General features: G+C 43.7%; 1 protein-coding gene across 2 annotated transcripts in view; it reads left to right on the forward strand.

Moving 5' to 3' along the window:
• Positions 1-5744: 5744 nt before the first annotated feature.
• Positions 5745-16042, forward strand: part of PRIMA1 (proline rich membrane anchor 1) — a 53167-nt gene continuing 42869 nt past the window's right edge. Inside the window, exons 1-2 of one of the 2 annotated variants that reach the window (XM_038179934.2) lie at positions 5745-6153; positions 12173-12323. In XM_038179934.2, the coding sequence (XP_038035862.1) occupies positions 6061-6153; positions 12173-12323 (244 nt within the window). In that variant the 5' untranslated portion in view covers positions 5745-6060. The remainder of the gene's footprint in view (positions 6154-12172; positions 12324-16042) is intronic. The other variant, XM_027458228.3, reaches the window with a different exon arrangement.

Raw genomic sequence — 16042 nt, forward strand, 5'->3', positions numbered from 1 at the left:
TGTTCCCCAGCCTCACCTGAGTGCTGAGGTCAAGGCATCCCCATAGTTTGGAATCCAGATCTGAGTCCAGATGGTCTGTGTGGCTGCAGCCACAAGGACAGGCTGTATGACCCACACCTCACAGGTTTTCAAAATCAGGTTCCCAGTTCTTCAGACTGGGAATCATGTTGGTTAGAGACAGAGATAAGAGATGAGAGAGACAGGATAAAAAAGAGTAGTGCTCTGTGAAATGGAACATCTTTCAAGTTTTTGTTTTTGTTTTTTAATAAAATGTCCAATAAACATATGTACAGACAATGATTTTAGTCACCAAAGCAATTCGACCATATTTATGCTGGGGATAGGAGCTCTTAGACTTGTAGTTTTGGGGAAGATTATGGGGTTCACTCAAGAGACTGACAAATAAGACTTCAGCTTTCTTCTAATGAAATCAGATAGAGAAAACAGATGATAATATGTGCAGGTTTCTACTTGCTGGGGGAGTTAAAAACAAAAACAAAACAAAACAAAAAAAAAAAAGAGAGAAAATTGATAGGGAATTTTTTTCTTAGAAATTGTGATTCTCTCTCCTTCTCTCCTTGCTCTTCAGCTGGAGCTACTTACACTTTTTTGTACATATACACAGCCCCATCCTTGTCATCTATCCATTTCTGTAACAGTCTGGGCAATCACAGTTCTGTTCTTATTTCATTCTTTGTCTATAACAACCTCAAGGATAGTAAAGAAACATATTCCTAATACTAGTATGGAGTAAACAAAGAGGTACGTTTTTAGGGCTTACTAAGGTTTGATGACTTTTTATCATCTAACTAGACATTTTCCAGTGGAGCAGCTACAGACCACATTGTATTAGTCAATTGTACTGAATTTCTGCAGTAAAGCGGATAAGGAATTCCTCCTAGAAATGTGTAACCTACCCTGACATCCACAAGGGAGCCAAATGGAGTCCAAGAGTAAATCTGAAGGCAATGTTTTCATGCTGTTTTTTACACATTTGAATAATGAGTATTTAATTTTCTGTAAAAACAGATGAAACCTAAGCAGTAATGAATATTGAGTATAAATCTGATACAGCACTTAAATGATTTCTGCAACCTGCAGTCCACTCAGGATGTAGAGACTTCATTATAATAGCCACAATGGACTTGGAATGTAATATCTGTAATGAGAAATAATGTGATTGATATAGCTGAAAAACAGATGTGTTTGGGGCATACATGCTCTTCCTCACATCTGGGATTTTTCTGGACATTTTTAGTAGCTAATACTACGCATTTTACCTTTACTTTTTTAAACAAAGAATTGTGATGCTGCTGAGCAAATCCATTTTCTGAAGAGAAAAAAAATATGTGACCAGCTACCGAAAGTGAGTAAGCAGGAGGCCTTTATCACTTTAATGTATCACTGGATGCAACATTTCAGAGCTAGAAAACTGAAAAAGCAAGAACAGGTTTCTGTGACATACACGTATAGTCATAATAGAGAGCATTTCTGGTCATGAATACAGATCTGAGGTATCCTATAATTTAAGGTGCTGGAGCACAAGCTAAAGATTACATGATGCAATTTTCCATGTTTGTCTTTTTCACCCCTCACTTGAACTAACATGGATTCACTGATTTTGTTGAAGGTATTCCTCTTCTGTACCAACCCATATTTTTCTAGGGTCGATCTAGGAGAAAACTTGAGCTGAAAGTCTGACACTTTTAATATTTAAAAAACATTTAGAGTATTTGATAAACTTTTCATTTAATATAATGAAAATAAAAGAATCAGCTGACTATATATTTAGGCTAGATGTGCTCAATGTTGGGAATTCTGGTTTCCACAAACTGGAATTATCAAACAACTGAATGATCAAGTCTTCTGAAAACCAAATCTATGTGCAAATATAATTAAGAGTCCTAAAGTTTTTGTTTGATTGTTTGTTTTATTTTGTTTTTGTATCCTTTGAAATAATTGGGATCATCAGGAACAATCTCCTCCACTCCCTGAGAGTTGACGGTGGTATTTGGAGAACTGTAAATTCTTCTACTGTTTTCACTGTTGTGAACTTTATTAATCTGTGAACCCATAAAAATTCATCAATAAGGTGTGGGATCCTGTGTAGAGTCTTCAAATCCATGAACAATAAACTTACTTTCTACTACTGAAAGCACTGCCTTAGATACATGAAGCAATAAAAATATCTATAAAAGAATAGCAAGAAAAATATTTTGAGTGTGATCCAACATTCAAAGTATATTGATGCTGTGCATTTACCAGCCTCTTGATGGTATTCTAGACTCAAAACTAAGAATTAGTCTGAAAGAGACAGTGCTTTCAGGCAGCAGGAGGCTTTGAGATCTCAGTGCTGAAACATTTTCTGTTTATGTTTTGGCTAGTGTTTCTCTGTGTCTAAAACTTTTCTCAAGTTCATTGACTTGCATCCAGAAATGTCATTAGCAAAAAATGCTTAAAAGGATTCTTCCTAGGCCTTCGTTCTAGGCCTGGCTGACCACAAAGCCCTGCCTTGAGAAGTGGTCACCTTGACTTCCTCTGCTTCTGGCTCCAGCTAAAACACATCCCAAGGTATCTGAAGACGTGGGAACAAATCCTACCTAAAGACAGATTGGTGAGTATCTGTTGATTTTGATGAGGTTTTGACAAGGCAGCCTGGAAGAGCTGCCTTCTCATATTCTCTCATGCCCTCTGAATACTTGTACACATGTTGTAAAATCAATCTATACAGACAAAATAAATAGCCTCTTAGAATCCATTATAACCATAATGGCTTCTTAGACTAAAGGAGTATGATAATGTGTTTGTACAGCTAATCAGTGTAGCATTCCTTACTAATGTTTCCTGAGTAGTTACTGTATTGGAGTGTTAATCATGATTGTTCTGATTATCAGGAATTGTTCTTAAAAAAAAAAAAAAAAAAAAAAAAAGTAAGATAAATACTTTCTTCTAATAAACAGACCAAACATGAAAAGAGAAAAAGAGAAAAAAAAATACAAAATTTAATGCTTTTTATACTACCAAGTGTTCATATTTGCTTAATATTTTTGAAAGACCACTTTTCTGAAAACAAAATAATATTTTCAAATAGCTTAACTTTGTATTTTGAGCAGTGGCATTTGCTCGTATGGGACTCAATTTCCAGAGCACCAAGCCAGAAAACATGGAACTGTGTTGATCCCACCAGTGAAGGATCTGGACTTGTTCTTGATTTTTGTGCTGTGATAAATACACCTAGGAAGACAGGATCCTGTTCCTGCCTCAGCCATCAAACACGCTGCTGCCATTGGGTAGCTGGATTTAGATGTGCTGTTTTGGGAGGCGAGGAAACTGATGCAGGTCATTTTAAAAACATGTCCAAGGCAACAGAGAAGTTGCAGTAGGATCAGAACTCAAGAAATCTTGATTATGGTTCAGGGGTTGTACCGCAGTTAATATCCATCTCAACCTTTAAGTAGTGTGGCTGCCGCAGACAGATCATCATATTCTTCCTCGCACCAGTCCTGGTGCTACAAAACACTTACTGTGTTATTAAGGAAAATGTATTTAAAGCCTGTCATTGATTCAGAGCCTGCAGTCTTACGGGCACTATGTCATTTATCTTCCTTGTAAGTGGGAAAAATTCCTGGACTCTATTTTTTCTCCATAGAAACTACAAAATAGAAGTCAATGAAATTAATGAAAAGCACTGGTATCATGTGGACAAGAGGGCATATATTCAGCTCTTTCTTCAGCCATTCAGTCTAATGGGAAATAAGCCTGCGTGTTGACTGTATGACTGGGGCCAAAGCTGGAGATTGGTTTTAATGCATCCACAGCCTAATCATTTCACTTAGGGAGCTGTCAGTTACCAGAGCAAAATAGAAAAGATGCTGATTACCTGGACCAGACTCTGCTCTTATTTGTGTCCAGCAGTCTCCCTGGTTGCACCTGCTTCTGTGCAACTGCAGGCAGAACTTGGCCCTGTGTCCCCAGTTCCCTGGGTTGTCTTTGAACCAAAGGAACAACACTTAGAGATGGGCATTTGGAGAATTGCTAATGGCAGGAAATTCCACAGTTCTCCTGACATTAAGGCATTGTAAACACTGAAAGAAAAGAAATATGTGTTGTGTGGTTTGTGGTTCTTTTTTTTTTTTTTTTTTTTTTTTCTTTTGGCGTGCAATGCCTAAAGCCTTATCTCTCATTCTGTCAGGAACCAAGGACTATGTATACAGATGGTGCAATTTATTATGTTCTGTACTGTGACCAAGTGCTGAAATACCTTCAGGAAATCACCAGAAAGCCTGAAAAGCTTTGCTGTCTCTTGTGACTCCAGCTCAGTAAAACTATAATTGAATGAGCACAATATATTAAGCACTATATGTTACACAGTAGACTTACAGAAAAGGACGCCATCTTTTTCAGCATCATTACAGAAAATATATTTGCTCCACAATTACTGCTTGTACCCAATGTCATGTTGTCTCTCTTTCTCTATATTCGACCCTTAAAAACCCACTAGATAGGGATTTACAAATAAATGTCTAGCCACAATGGGACTAGTTCAAGTCAGGTGTAACTCCATTAAATTCCACTATATTGTCCTCATTTGTAAGATGTTGCTGAGCCCGATAGCCCTGACATTTAAACCAGCATCTGTTGGGATTGAAATGAATGGAGATACAGTGGCGTGAAAAGAGAATTTTAGCCCTGTATTGGCTGAGGGGTTAATGCATTTTCATTCTTGTTCCACTGAGCGGGTTTTTATGAAACAATTTATGAAACTTGGCTCAGCGGGTGCAAGAAATGGGGGGGAAAAAATAAAATGCGTGTCCTGAAACCCAGACATAGCTGGGTATGAAATATAAAACTTGAGCCCAACGTCTTATTTGAACCCATTTGTTTACTTCATTCACTGAAATGAATTCATTTACTCATCCACACACTAAAAACAGGACCCCTTTGCTGCTGACTCAACAACAGACACTTATGGTCATTCTGGTGCACACCAAGTTCAACTTGCAGCAATGGCCACCATTCACAGAGCAGAGGTTTTGCTCATAATCACTTCACTGCAAGCAAAACCATTTCCATCTTTGATTTTCCATCCTGTTAGCTCCCTGTACGGCCATGATATTGGGGGATTCTTTATCTACATCCCCACAAGTGCAATTATTTCAGCGTGTTGTGCTATTACTTTTTATTTGTTATTTAATTATTATTTATTGAAACACCAATGCCACGAAGCATCTTCCTTATGACATCCCAAACCCCAGGCTGGGACACAGAGCTGACACCCCGGGCCTGTCACAGGAGAAGACTTTGCAACACTTTGGGGCAAAAATAAAAAAAAAAAAAAAATACGTAAATAATTAAAATTAAAGCACTTTTAAAAATAAAAAATAAAAATAATTAAAATAATTTAAAAAAAAGCACGCCGGGCTGCAGTTTGGGACTGAGGACCCCGCAGGACAGGCGTGCGGGCTCCCTGAGCCGCCCCCGGCCCGGTGCAGTCTCCGGCGGGCAGAGGCCGGGCGGGAAGGGAGGCCAGGAGGCCGGGAGGGAGGGAGGAGAGCCGCGGGGAGCCGGGCGCGCCAGGGACTGCCTCGATGGGCTTGAAAAATCACTGCAGCAGCGGCGGCGGCGGCGGCGGGCAGGGGGGCGATGCAATCCCCGGGCTGCCACGCCGCTCTGCCCGCCTCTCCGGCAGCTCCCGGCCCCTCTGCCCTCCAAAACTTTCCCCTCGCCCCTCCCCGGGGTGCGAGCTAGCCCCGGGCTGAGCGGTGAGCGCCGGCCCCGGGAGCTCCCGACGCGGGCGGGCGGCCGGCGGAGCATCCCGGCAGGGGGCGGGCGGGGAGGGGCGGAGGCACGGCTCCCCGCCGGGCGCTGGGTTTTCCCGACCACCCTTTCCCCTCCCCACCCGCCCACCTCCCTCCTTCCCTCCCTCCCTCCCCTCCAGAATTAAAGTTGGGACGGTGGCGCTCCGGGGATGGGTGCGAGCCAACGCCTCTGCCGCCGGCTCGCTCTGCTCCGTCCCCAGGTCGCCCGGAGCCCGCTCCCCCGCCCGCCCGCCCAGGAGGGATGCTGCTCCGGGAGCTTCTGGGGCTGCTCCGCTGTTGCTGGCCCTCCCTGCTGCTGCACTGTGCTCTCCACCCGCTCTGGGGCTCCGTGCAGGTAGGGCCGCGCTGCTGGCACGGCAAGGGGCCGGGGGGCGGCAGCAGGCAGAGCCCCCGGGCGGACCCGAGGCGGGGGCGGGCGGTGGGGGGCGCGGCGGGAGCCCCCGAGGCGGGGGAAGCCGCGGCTGGGCTCGACGCGGTCCCCCCGGTGCCCGCGATGCGGGACCGAGCGCGCCGGGCAGCCGCGCCCGGGTTCCGAGAGCCCGCGGGCGACTCCGCGCTGCGGCCGGAGCCTGGCGGAGCGGGACTTCGCTCGGACCACCGGCTCGGACAGCGCCTTGCGCTGGGGATGGAAGAGGCGGCCGAAGGAGGCGCGCACGGAGCCCAGCTCCGGAGGGCTGGTGGTGGTCGTGGTTGGCCGTGGGGGTTTAATGACGGTGGGGAATCGGGGGTTCTCCGGGCAAAAGCAGCTTTTTGACAACTTGGACACGTGTGACCTTGGTCGTGGTGCACAGTGAGCAGGGAGATGGACTGAGAGTGGCCATCCAGTTTGGAGAACCAGACCGGCAGCAAAGCTGAACTCAAATGCGTCACTTTGATATTTTAAACTTTATTTGTAATATATGTCTACAGAGGAGTGATTGATGAGCCAGCCAAGTGCTGTTCAGGAACAGAAGGGTTGCAGTTTCTTGGAGAAAACACAGTGGAGACTCCACGTCTTTGACTCCCTGTTCTAAACTTAGTGGCTCCCAAGAGATTAAATAGAGATGTTTTAATATCTTGTCTCTTGCCGTGAATGACAGAGAGGATTTGTGATCCTTGCAGATGAAAATGAACAGAAATACAGCAAAAACAACATCTTTTAAACCAATGCCCCTGTTGTAAAAACCTCTTCCACCACTACCACTGCTGTCCTGCTCAAGTATTCAGCCATCTGGCCATAAGTTAAAACTGTAACTGCATCTTTAAGGGAAGTGCAGTTGTATAGAGATGCCTTCTGAAACCTCTCTTCTGTAATCACTCAGTCAATCAAGCAGATGGGGGGAAAAAAAAAAAAAAAAAAAGAAAAAAGAAAAAAAACCTTGCATAAATATGTCTCTGCAAACTACTTAGGTGATCTAACCTAATCTTTCAGAAGTAATTATGTTTAGTTTATAACAATTGGAACAGGCTATGAGAAATGCAAAAGTCAAGGGGTCCTGCCTTTCCATGCAAAAATTTGGAAGTTTTGTTGTCCCATTCTTCATCCATACCTGTGCAACTGCCTACTGTTCTGTGTAAGGACAATCAATAAGCCTCCTCAGACTCAAGCTTCTTGCCTGCCTCTCCCAAAACTCTGACATATCTAAGGATCCTAGTGGCATGTAGCAATGGAAAGGACAGGTGTGGAGCACTCACCAGCATGAAGACCTTCCTGTGACAAGAACTCCCTTGTCTTTGAATCCCTCCTGTGACTCTCTTCCCCATGTTGAGTTATAATCCTTACTCTTATCTTAAAAGTTTCGCAAGCCGTACTCTTCTCAACTAATCTGTGAGTGTCCCATCTTGTCACTCTCTGTCCCTGCTCCATCTGCAGCAGCCATTGTGTTTTGTCACTTCTCTTCTCCCAGCCCCTCTTTACTGGTTCGTCTGTGCTATGACCTATGTGGGGTACAGCCTTCTCTACCACATCTTGGCACTCCCTCTTCAAGCCCTGCCTTGGGACACTTTAGAGAATCTGTCAAATACTAATCAGACAAGAAACATTTATCTTATTAAAAAAAAAAATCTTTTTTATTAGCCTAGTAGCCAGAACAATGACAGGAAAGAAGGGGCGATTCTGTCTGAGGCTTTTGACATACTTTTTTTTTTTTTTAATTAAGTGTTCTGATAAATAATGGTGTCACATTTTTTTTGGTTTCATAAATGTGGATTTGGATTAACTCTGATGTGAATTATGCAGAGCCATTCTGGGATATACACGGCAGCATCGAGAACTCTTCTCTGTAGACTGCTTCCAAGAGACAAATGCTCTTGCCACATCAGCAGGCTTTTAGAGGTCTCTGTGCTTTTTCAGTCAATTGCACTTTTCCTTTCAAGCTTTTCTCCTTTTACCTGATTCACAAAATCACAAGAGGACCATGCTGTGGGGACCATATTAATCCTCTTTCCCCATTCCACTCTGTAGATCATGCTTGTGAACTGCTGCAACCCCATGGGACTCTACTGAAATACCAAACACTTATGAAATACCAAACACCACATGCAGATTTGTTTTTCCACTCCATGCAAAGCAGGAATAGGACCACTGTATCTGCAGGATATCTTGGATTAAAAAGATGTATCACAGATATGAACCTCAACTGAGAAACTATAGAGGGAAACCAATGTTTACAACTTTTTGCTTGCTTTTCCCTGGACATTTGTGGATCAGACTTCCACGTCGATGAATATTTAAAGATGTTTGTTTTTTTGCAAAGCATGTTCATATCAAAGGCACAAATCCATAAAGTCAACTCTCTATTTTCAGAGCAGGGAAAAAAATGAATCTCCTTGATATCCAGGCAATGCATGTCCAAACTGACAGACTTCTGAGTGTGTTTAGAAAGCCTCAGGCCAAACAATCAACTATGTTTTAGAGAGGCCAATGAGACACGTGTTCATGGCACTTACAACAGCTGGGCTGGAAGGTGCAGATGTAACATCTGGGGAGCAAGACCTGTTTGGTCCAGAGATGAACCCTCACCAAGACAACATCTGTGCCACGAGCTGACTGGCAGCCTGGCAGGTGTCTTCTTGGTCATCATCTACAAAGTGCATCCAAAGCCATTCCAGGGACATACTGGTGTCTGGCAAAACAAATAGGCAATAAAGTCTGAGGACAGGCTCTAATTAGCAGACTGGTCCAGAGAGAGATTAGGCTCTTTCAACATGCTTTTTTCTCCTGCCATCTCCTGTAAAAGCAGTTTACCTTGAATTGCAGACAGTAGGAAAGAAACATGGAGTAATTTATTTCATCATCCTCCGCCAGAGCAAGATTGCTCCCTCAAGCGTATTTTCTAGTGATTTGTTCTGCTTACCTTTAGAAGACACAAATAATAGCCTTCATTCCTTTCATAACAAGACTAATAGACATCAACAGTGGGATTTTTTTTTCTTGAAAATGAGCCAAATGTCTTTTCCTTTTTCTTAATTCTATCTTTCTACTGTTAGTTAATCTTCCTGAAACAGTCCTCCACTATTTCTCTCCCCCTCAAGACCCTCAAACTCAATTTGTGTCTTTCCTTTTCTTGCCAGATTTCAGCCAGTTTACAATATCTTTGTTCTTGCATACTAACCCTCTAAGACAAACCCCTGGCAAGGTAAAATCTGTGTTCCCACAAGTATCTTCTAGCAACTGGACATTCTACTGCGTGAGAAGGGAAGGAAAACAAACAATTTTGGTAAATGATCAGACTAAGGTATGGGGAGACCAAACAACTCTCTATTATCAGGAAAAGTATGCAGAAACAGAGAGCAGCTGGACATGTGTAGGGTTAATCTTGTCTGCAAAGTAATTGAGAAAAATATTCACTGGTTTCTGAGGACACTCTATTATCAGCCTAAGGTAGAAGAGCCTCCAGGGATTTAAAAGCAGTCAATAGTCTAAAAAAAGACCAAGCAAGCCTTTTGGTTCTGGTTGATATTAAGTTAGAGCAATAAGTCAGCATAGCTTTTCCATACCAGCACGGTGTTCAGACTCATATACACAAAGCTGTTTCTGGTCTGCATATGAGGTCGGCTCCAAGCCTGCTGAATGTTATTCTTCCTCGTCTCTGTTCTCTCCCACTTTCCTGGCTCCTGCAAGACTGCAGTGAGCCATAGCATTTAGCAACCGGAGAACCAGGTAGGGAGCAATAATTAGAGCTGGGTGTTAATACTTGCTTCTTTATCAGTTGCTGGGGCCAGTGGAAAGCAAGCCCTACTTGCTCTGTGAGCACTGCAGGTGCTGTCCCATGGGTCCAAGCCAGAAGTCCTGGGTGCTCTTCCAGCAGGGCTCCTCTTGGACATGCTGGTAACACCACAGCCTGACACACAAACAGCCTTGGAAGAGCTGAAACAGTGTAGAGGATATTTTGCTGCCTGTGATCACTTACTTTAAAGATAAATATACCTACTTAGCAGACAGATTTATTACCAGCTATGAGGGATTACAAAGCCCAGTCAGTTTGATTCATTAGAGCATTCAGAGAGTTTGTGTAAGTTCCTGGAAGCTGCCTGAGATGATCTTTAGCCATCCTCTTGCTGTTACCTGATGGTGAAGGGGAAAGTTGGAAGGCACTTGTACTGAATTTGTTTTTCCCTATGTTTGGTAATAGATTTTGACATGCTGTTTAAAGAACTGAGCCTTCTGCCTTGTGCTGTGCCAAGCCGTCCTTCCAACTCAGTTGCGCGTAGCTCTTTCTATTCTTTTATTCCCTCTCTATAATATTTAATCAACAAAGCCCTACCGCCATTTCCCCGAGGCCAGAGTAATGCATCTTTCTGCATTTAGAAACCTCCTACGCATGTGAACATGCCTTTTGTGCTGTGATGCTGTTTTAATTAGCCACATCTCTCTTGTTGGACAGAAATACATGAAAAGACTGCGTGCAGCTCTCCTGCAGCCAGGAGATACCTGGCTGTGGGCCATGGGAGAAGCTTGCTGACCATGCTGGGGGCTAGGGGATGAAGGGGAGAGGAGATGGGCTCTGCATGCCTGGAGCTGGCAGGAGAAGGGAGGCAACCCAGGGTGGCTGTGGGGATAGATAAGGACGCAGAAGGGGCCTACCTAAAGCAGGTCAGAGGGGCAGGCATGAGACATCCTCTGTGTAACGACCAACGTGCCATGGAAAATAGATAATTCAAGAATATGATGTTAGCCTAAAACTGTTAGGACAACAGCCCTCCCAACACCAAACTGTACAAGGCAACAGCTGAATACTAGTGTCACTTCCCTGGGCTTCAGTGAGACATGGGTCCATCTCAGGCAGGATCCTAACCCTACATTCAAAGTTCTTGTTAGATAACATGCTGCTTCATCTTATAGGCTCTGTCTCCTTAAAAGAGTATCCTGAGACTCTGTTGGAGTCTCAGTCCTTTCAAAAAAGCTGGCTTAAATACCTCTGAAATTAACACCAGTCAGAGGCTCCTGCAATATTCCCCAAATTTACTTTTCATTAGGGACTTACTCCACTTCATTTTTTAGCATTTGATCAGGAATTTTACAGTCACTGAATATTCCTTAAGTCCCCAGTCATGTAAATATTATTGCCAGTAAGAAAAATATGCTGTTAATACGTGCTGCTTTTCATGATGAGATCAAGATATTGAATACATTGAATACTGGCTAAATTGTTGTCCAGGGCTAACCCACTTGGGTTCAACAGTATTTACACTTGGGCTTTGCAATGCCCCCTCTTCAGCTTTCTAACTAACCAATACTGCATGTTACAGAGGCTACAAGTCACAGTTTCTGGCATTTCCATTTTCACCATGCCATAGATGTGGCCTATAGATGGGTAAAATGTGGGTTCCCTCTCGCCATAGTGGGAAGTGAAGTACTCTGTGAAATGCTCTCCAAACATCAGAGGGAGGCTAGCACAACAGAGATCTCATCTGGCTTTCAGTTCTGCCATAAGGAAAATGAACATAATCCTGACCCTAAATGTCTTGTAATTTTTTATTAGCTCTCTTTGGCTTGCAGCAACGACCCTGTGAATAATGCATGCTGCTAGATGGCTTTCCTAAGGAAAGAAGGCTTACGCAATCATATTGTCTGCCACTACCCGCCTTCTCCCTACCTCATAATAACTCAGAAACCAGCTGTCCAATTTCAACTGCATTTGACAGAGGGAAAGAGGTCTTGAAGATACTATGTTAAGTAAAAAATAAAATAAAATTGAGACCACATGGGGAAGAGACCTTGTAGTGGCCTCAGTGAAAAGCAGGCGGCGGCAGGAACTCAGTTCTCACCAGGGGATGATGTGCCACTCGGGAGCTTAAGTCCAAGAAGCACATTCATGGAAAATAAGTTTTCACTCTTTCTGCTGCTCATGCAATGACTTGTTTCTTCACAGATCACTCAGGGCGAGCCCCAGAAGTCATGCCCCAAGCCTGTAGCAGACAAAGTGACAGAGAGCTGCCAGGAAGTTTGCCAGTGCAGACCACCTCCACCATTGCCACCACCCCCTCCACCTCCGCCGCCCCCGAGGTTGCTGGTGGTGCCGGGTAAGTAGCCACTGGTATGGCTGTGGTGCACTGAAGGGGTGCAAAGCAATGGGAATACCTGGACAGATGGAAGGAGAAAGGATGTGGGAGAGGGCACAGCTAGCTCATTTGTCATTTTCCACTTAGCAAATGGAGGAAAAAATGTTCTCAGTGGAGATGGAGATCTGTTTTCTGATCAATGAATAGTACTTGGCTTTTGGAGGAAAGCCAGAGAAATTCCCTCCTTTTGTTGTATTATATATGATTCCCTGGCTTTAATTGGTTTGCTAATGTCCTAGTCCTGAGAAATGCTCTCCTACGCAGACAAAGTGCTGTGCTTCCCCTTGATTTGTATGACCTACTGTTTTACCAGGTACACACCTTGGAGGTCCTCGTGGTCTGAGGCAAATTAATTTACAAGCAGGCAAAATTTTCAGCATTCTGTCTAGTCCAACCCAGGAGGGAAAGGTGGAATTGGCAAAGAGGCTGTGTGGGGTCTCCGTCTTTGGAAGTCTTCAAAAGGCAGACAGGCAAGGGCTTCTTTGAGCAGAAGACTGGAGTTAGCTCGTCTCCAATTTACTTCCAAATCAGTACTTCTGTGATCTCTGACACATGAATCCTTTCCAGAGAGTGGAGAGTCGCCTCGTGCACAGATAGTTGTGTCAGCGGTCCCCAGAGAGGAGTTCCTTGGTAGTGCAATGGACCTTGCTGGCACTACGTGTACTAACTGGTTGCAGGGACAGGGGCTGAACCCTGTGCAGGCACCTTTAGATCCCAGGTGTTTGGTATTACAGCAAATTTCCTTAGCACTACTATATTATTGCAAATTTGTCTCTCCCTAAAAGGCTGCTTATTAATTCTTCTCCCTGCTTAGATAAACTCCCCTGGAACAGTGTTGTAAAGTAAAATGGGAGAAGAATTTATTAGGTAGCATCATTTGGATGTTTGCCTTTATCAGCTCCATCCCCAGATTTGTAGAAGACATGAGGAAGGCTCCTGCACAGTTTTTAGCCTGCTAGAGGACAGGCAGAATTTTGCAGTATTTTCTGCCAGCAGTATGCTTCGTATCTGTGCCAGGCTGCAGAAATTTAAGGCAGAGGCAGGAAAAAAAAAAAAAAAACAAAAAAAAAACAGTAATTTGAAACACTTGGAAAAGGAAGTACAAAGACAGCTTGAAAAGCAGAGATGAAGGTTTTTAGTAGCAGGAGAAATCTCTTTCAATATTCAATAAAATGTTATGGATGTTAATAGTAGAAATAGCCTTGATCTTTTTCTCACGGTCAGAAACTAAAGTGTTTGCCACTCCGTTTTCTTGTACTTGGGCTACCCATTGCCTTGGGGAACCACTCTTACCCGTTTGCGAAGCGGCAGAGCAGTGCCAGCACTGGTCCTCAGCATGGTGCTCAGCTGCTCTGGGAGGACTCTGCTTTTCTTTTTCTGGGCTGCCGCCAGGCAGCTGCTCTGCATGCATGGATTTGTCTACTGCGAAGTGGGAGGAAATCATACCAGAAAAAAATAAGTCTGTCACACATTGCAAAAAGAGGAAACAGAAATCAAACGGGCCTGTGACTGGGATAGCCTGATGCTTACTCAGGCTGGATTGCCAGGTGCTAGCCCAGTTCTAAAAATGAGCTGTATAAATCCAGATGACTAATATTTAAACAAGCTATTTCATTTCAAATGCAATAAAAAAAATAGATTACACATTCCTTTCACGAGTAAGCTTTAGAGTAGCAATCAAATGCCTCATCTTGAAAGATGCTTTCATTATTATCATCTGTCTAGGCACTGTGATTTAGCCCACATGTACAGCAATCCCCATCCTTGTGAGAATGAGCAAGCCTTGTGGTTAAATATTGATGTTACGGACACTGCTTTTAAGCAGCATTTGGAGGAGAGGGCAGTAAAGGGACAAGACAAGCTATAATTAAATGGTTGATGCTAGGTATGCACTTTGCACTTTTTCAGTGATTAAAGTGTTGGAAAGACCTCAGCAAAAAGAAGGAGCAGCCCAGGAGGCACAAGTTTTTTACTTTTACGTCTTTGAGAAGACGCTGTCGTTGCTTTCAGAGCTTTGTTGGCCCCAAAATGCTGCAGCCTGCTAGGCACAGTCCTTAACAGCTATTTGTGCAATTGCACTGAAAGTTGTTGGAGGTATAGATGATCTCCACATGTTGTGGTTTGGACCTAATGATGAAAGCCAGTACGTATGTAACTCCTGTCCATCCAGCTACTACAGACATTGACAGCTCAATTATCTGTTAAATGAAGCCATGTTAAATGAAGCACTCTTTGACATGTGCTTTTTGGTCTCCAGTTGCTGCTACGGAAAAGTGGAGGACCCTCTTTGTGTACTCTCCATCAATCACACGTCAATGTTTTGCAAGCCCTACTTGGATGTATAGAGTGGCATTAGATACCTGCCTGTGAGCAGCTGAATCAGTCGCTGATAGGTTTTTATTGTCATTGAGAATCATAGAATCATAGAATGGCTTTGGTGGGAAGGGACCTTAAAGACTACCCAGTTCAAACCCCAGTGCCATAGCCAGGGACAGCACCCACTAGATCAGATTGCTCAGGGCCTCATCCAACCTGGTCTTGAACACCTCCAGGGATGGGGCATCCACAACCTGTCTGGGCAACCTGTTCCAGTGCCTCACCACCCTCTGAGTGAAGAATTTCCTCCTAATCTCTAATCTAAACCTCTCCTCTTTTACAATAATTCAGGACTTTCAGGAACAATAAGATTGCATTTAGTATCTCTTCAGGCTGGTCCATCCAGTGACAAATCCTCAGCTCTGCTTCCTACAGATAATATTTAAAAGATTTATATAAAACTATGAATTCCAGAATTCACATATAATTGCTCATAAATTCTGTGTTCACTCTGATGGATAATAAGCTAATTCCCTCCGCAGAAAATAAACAGAATCACATACAACTTAGCAGTCAGGCAAAACAAATGAGAGGTGACAAAAACACCAACTTGTGTGTATGAAATGTATGGGTTGTGCTTCAGTGCACCCTGTGGAGATGTATCATCCATTCAGCAATATAAGTACGGGAAATTAAATTAGATCATTTGGCCAATATATTTCCCAACATGGATAACTAAATTACGGACTGGTGGATTCAGGGAATGTCTCCGCCACCCAGACTGCAGGTCCCAGGAAAGAAAACACAGGCTATTTTTGTTCTCCCTCAGCCACAATCAGAGGCCTGCTTTTTCCATGTTTCTAACTCCTTCACACAGGCTATTGGCATTTCCAATATCTCTTCCAAACCCTATTATTGCCTTCACTGCACCTGCTCTGCAACTATCGTGGGACTTTACTCCACACCCTGCAGCAGCATATCCATGTTGAGTAGAGGACTCTTGGTCTGCTATAGTGAATCCTTCTGCTTTATGGTATCTAAACGAAGGCTGGGTCAACCACACTGGTTACTGTGGGTGCTGCTTCTTTCAATACCGCTAGGCCAGAGTTCAGTCTATAAATTGGGACACGTGATCTTCGCCATGATTATTTCAGTTTTGAATTTCCTGAGCTTCATGCAAAGTGCTGTTTGTTTATGTCTCAGATACTGCTATCTGTTTTGGTATAGACATGTGCCTTGCTGATGGTCTTCAAGCTGAGGAGGTCCAGCCATGTCAGAAGTAGCTAGGATGCTGGGGACTGTGTGGCAAACTGGTAAACTGGTGGCAGCTGTCAGGAGACATGGTGGTTGAGCCGATTATAGTT

The sequence above is a fragment of the Anas platyrhynchos genome, chromosome 5, assembly GCF_047663525.1.
Source record: "Anas platyrhynchos isolate ZD024472 breed Pekin duck chromosome 5, IASCAAS_PekinDuck_T2T, whole genome shotgun sequence".
Lineage (NCBI taxonomy): Eukaryota > Metazoa > Chordata > Aves > Anseriformes > Anatidae > Anas > Anas platyrhynchos.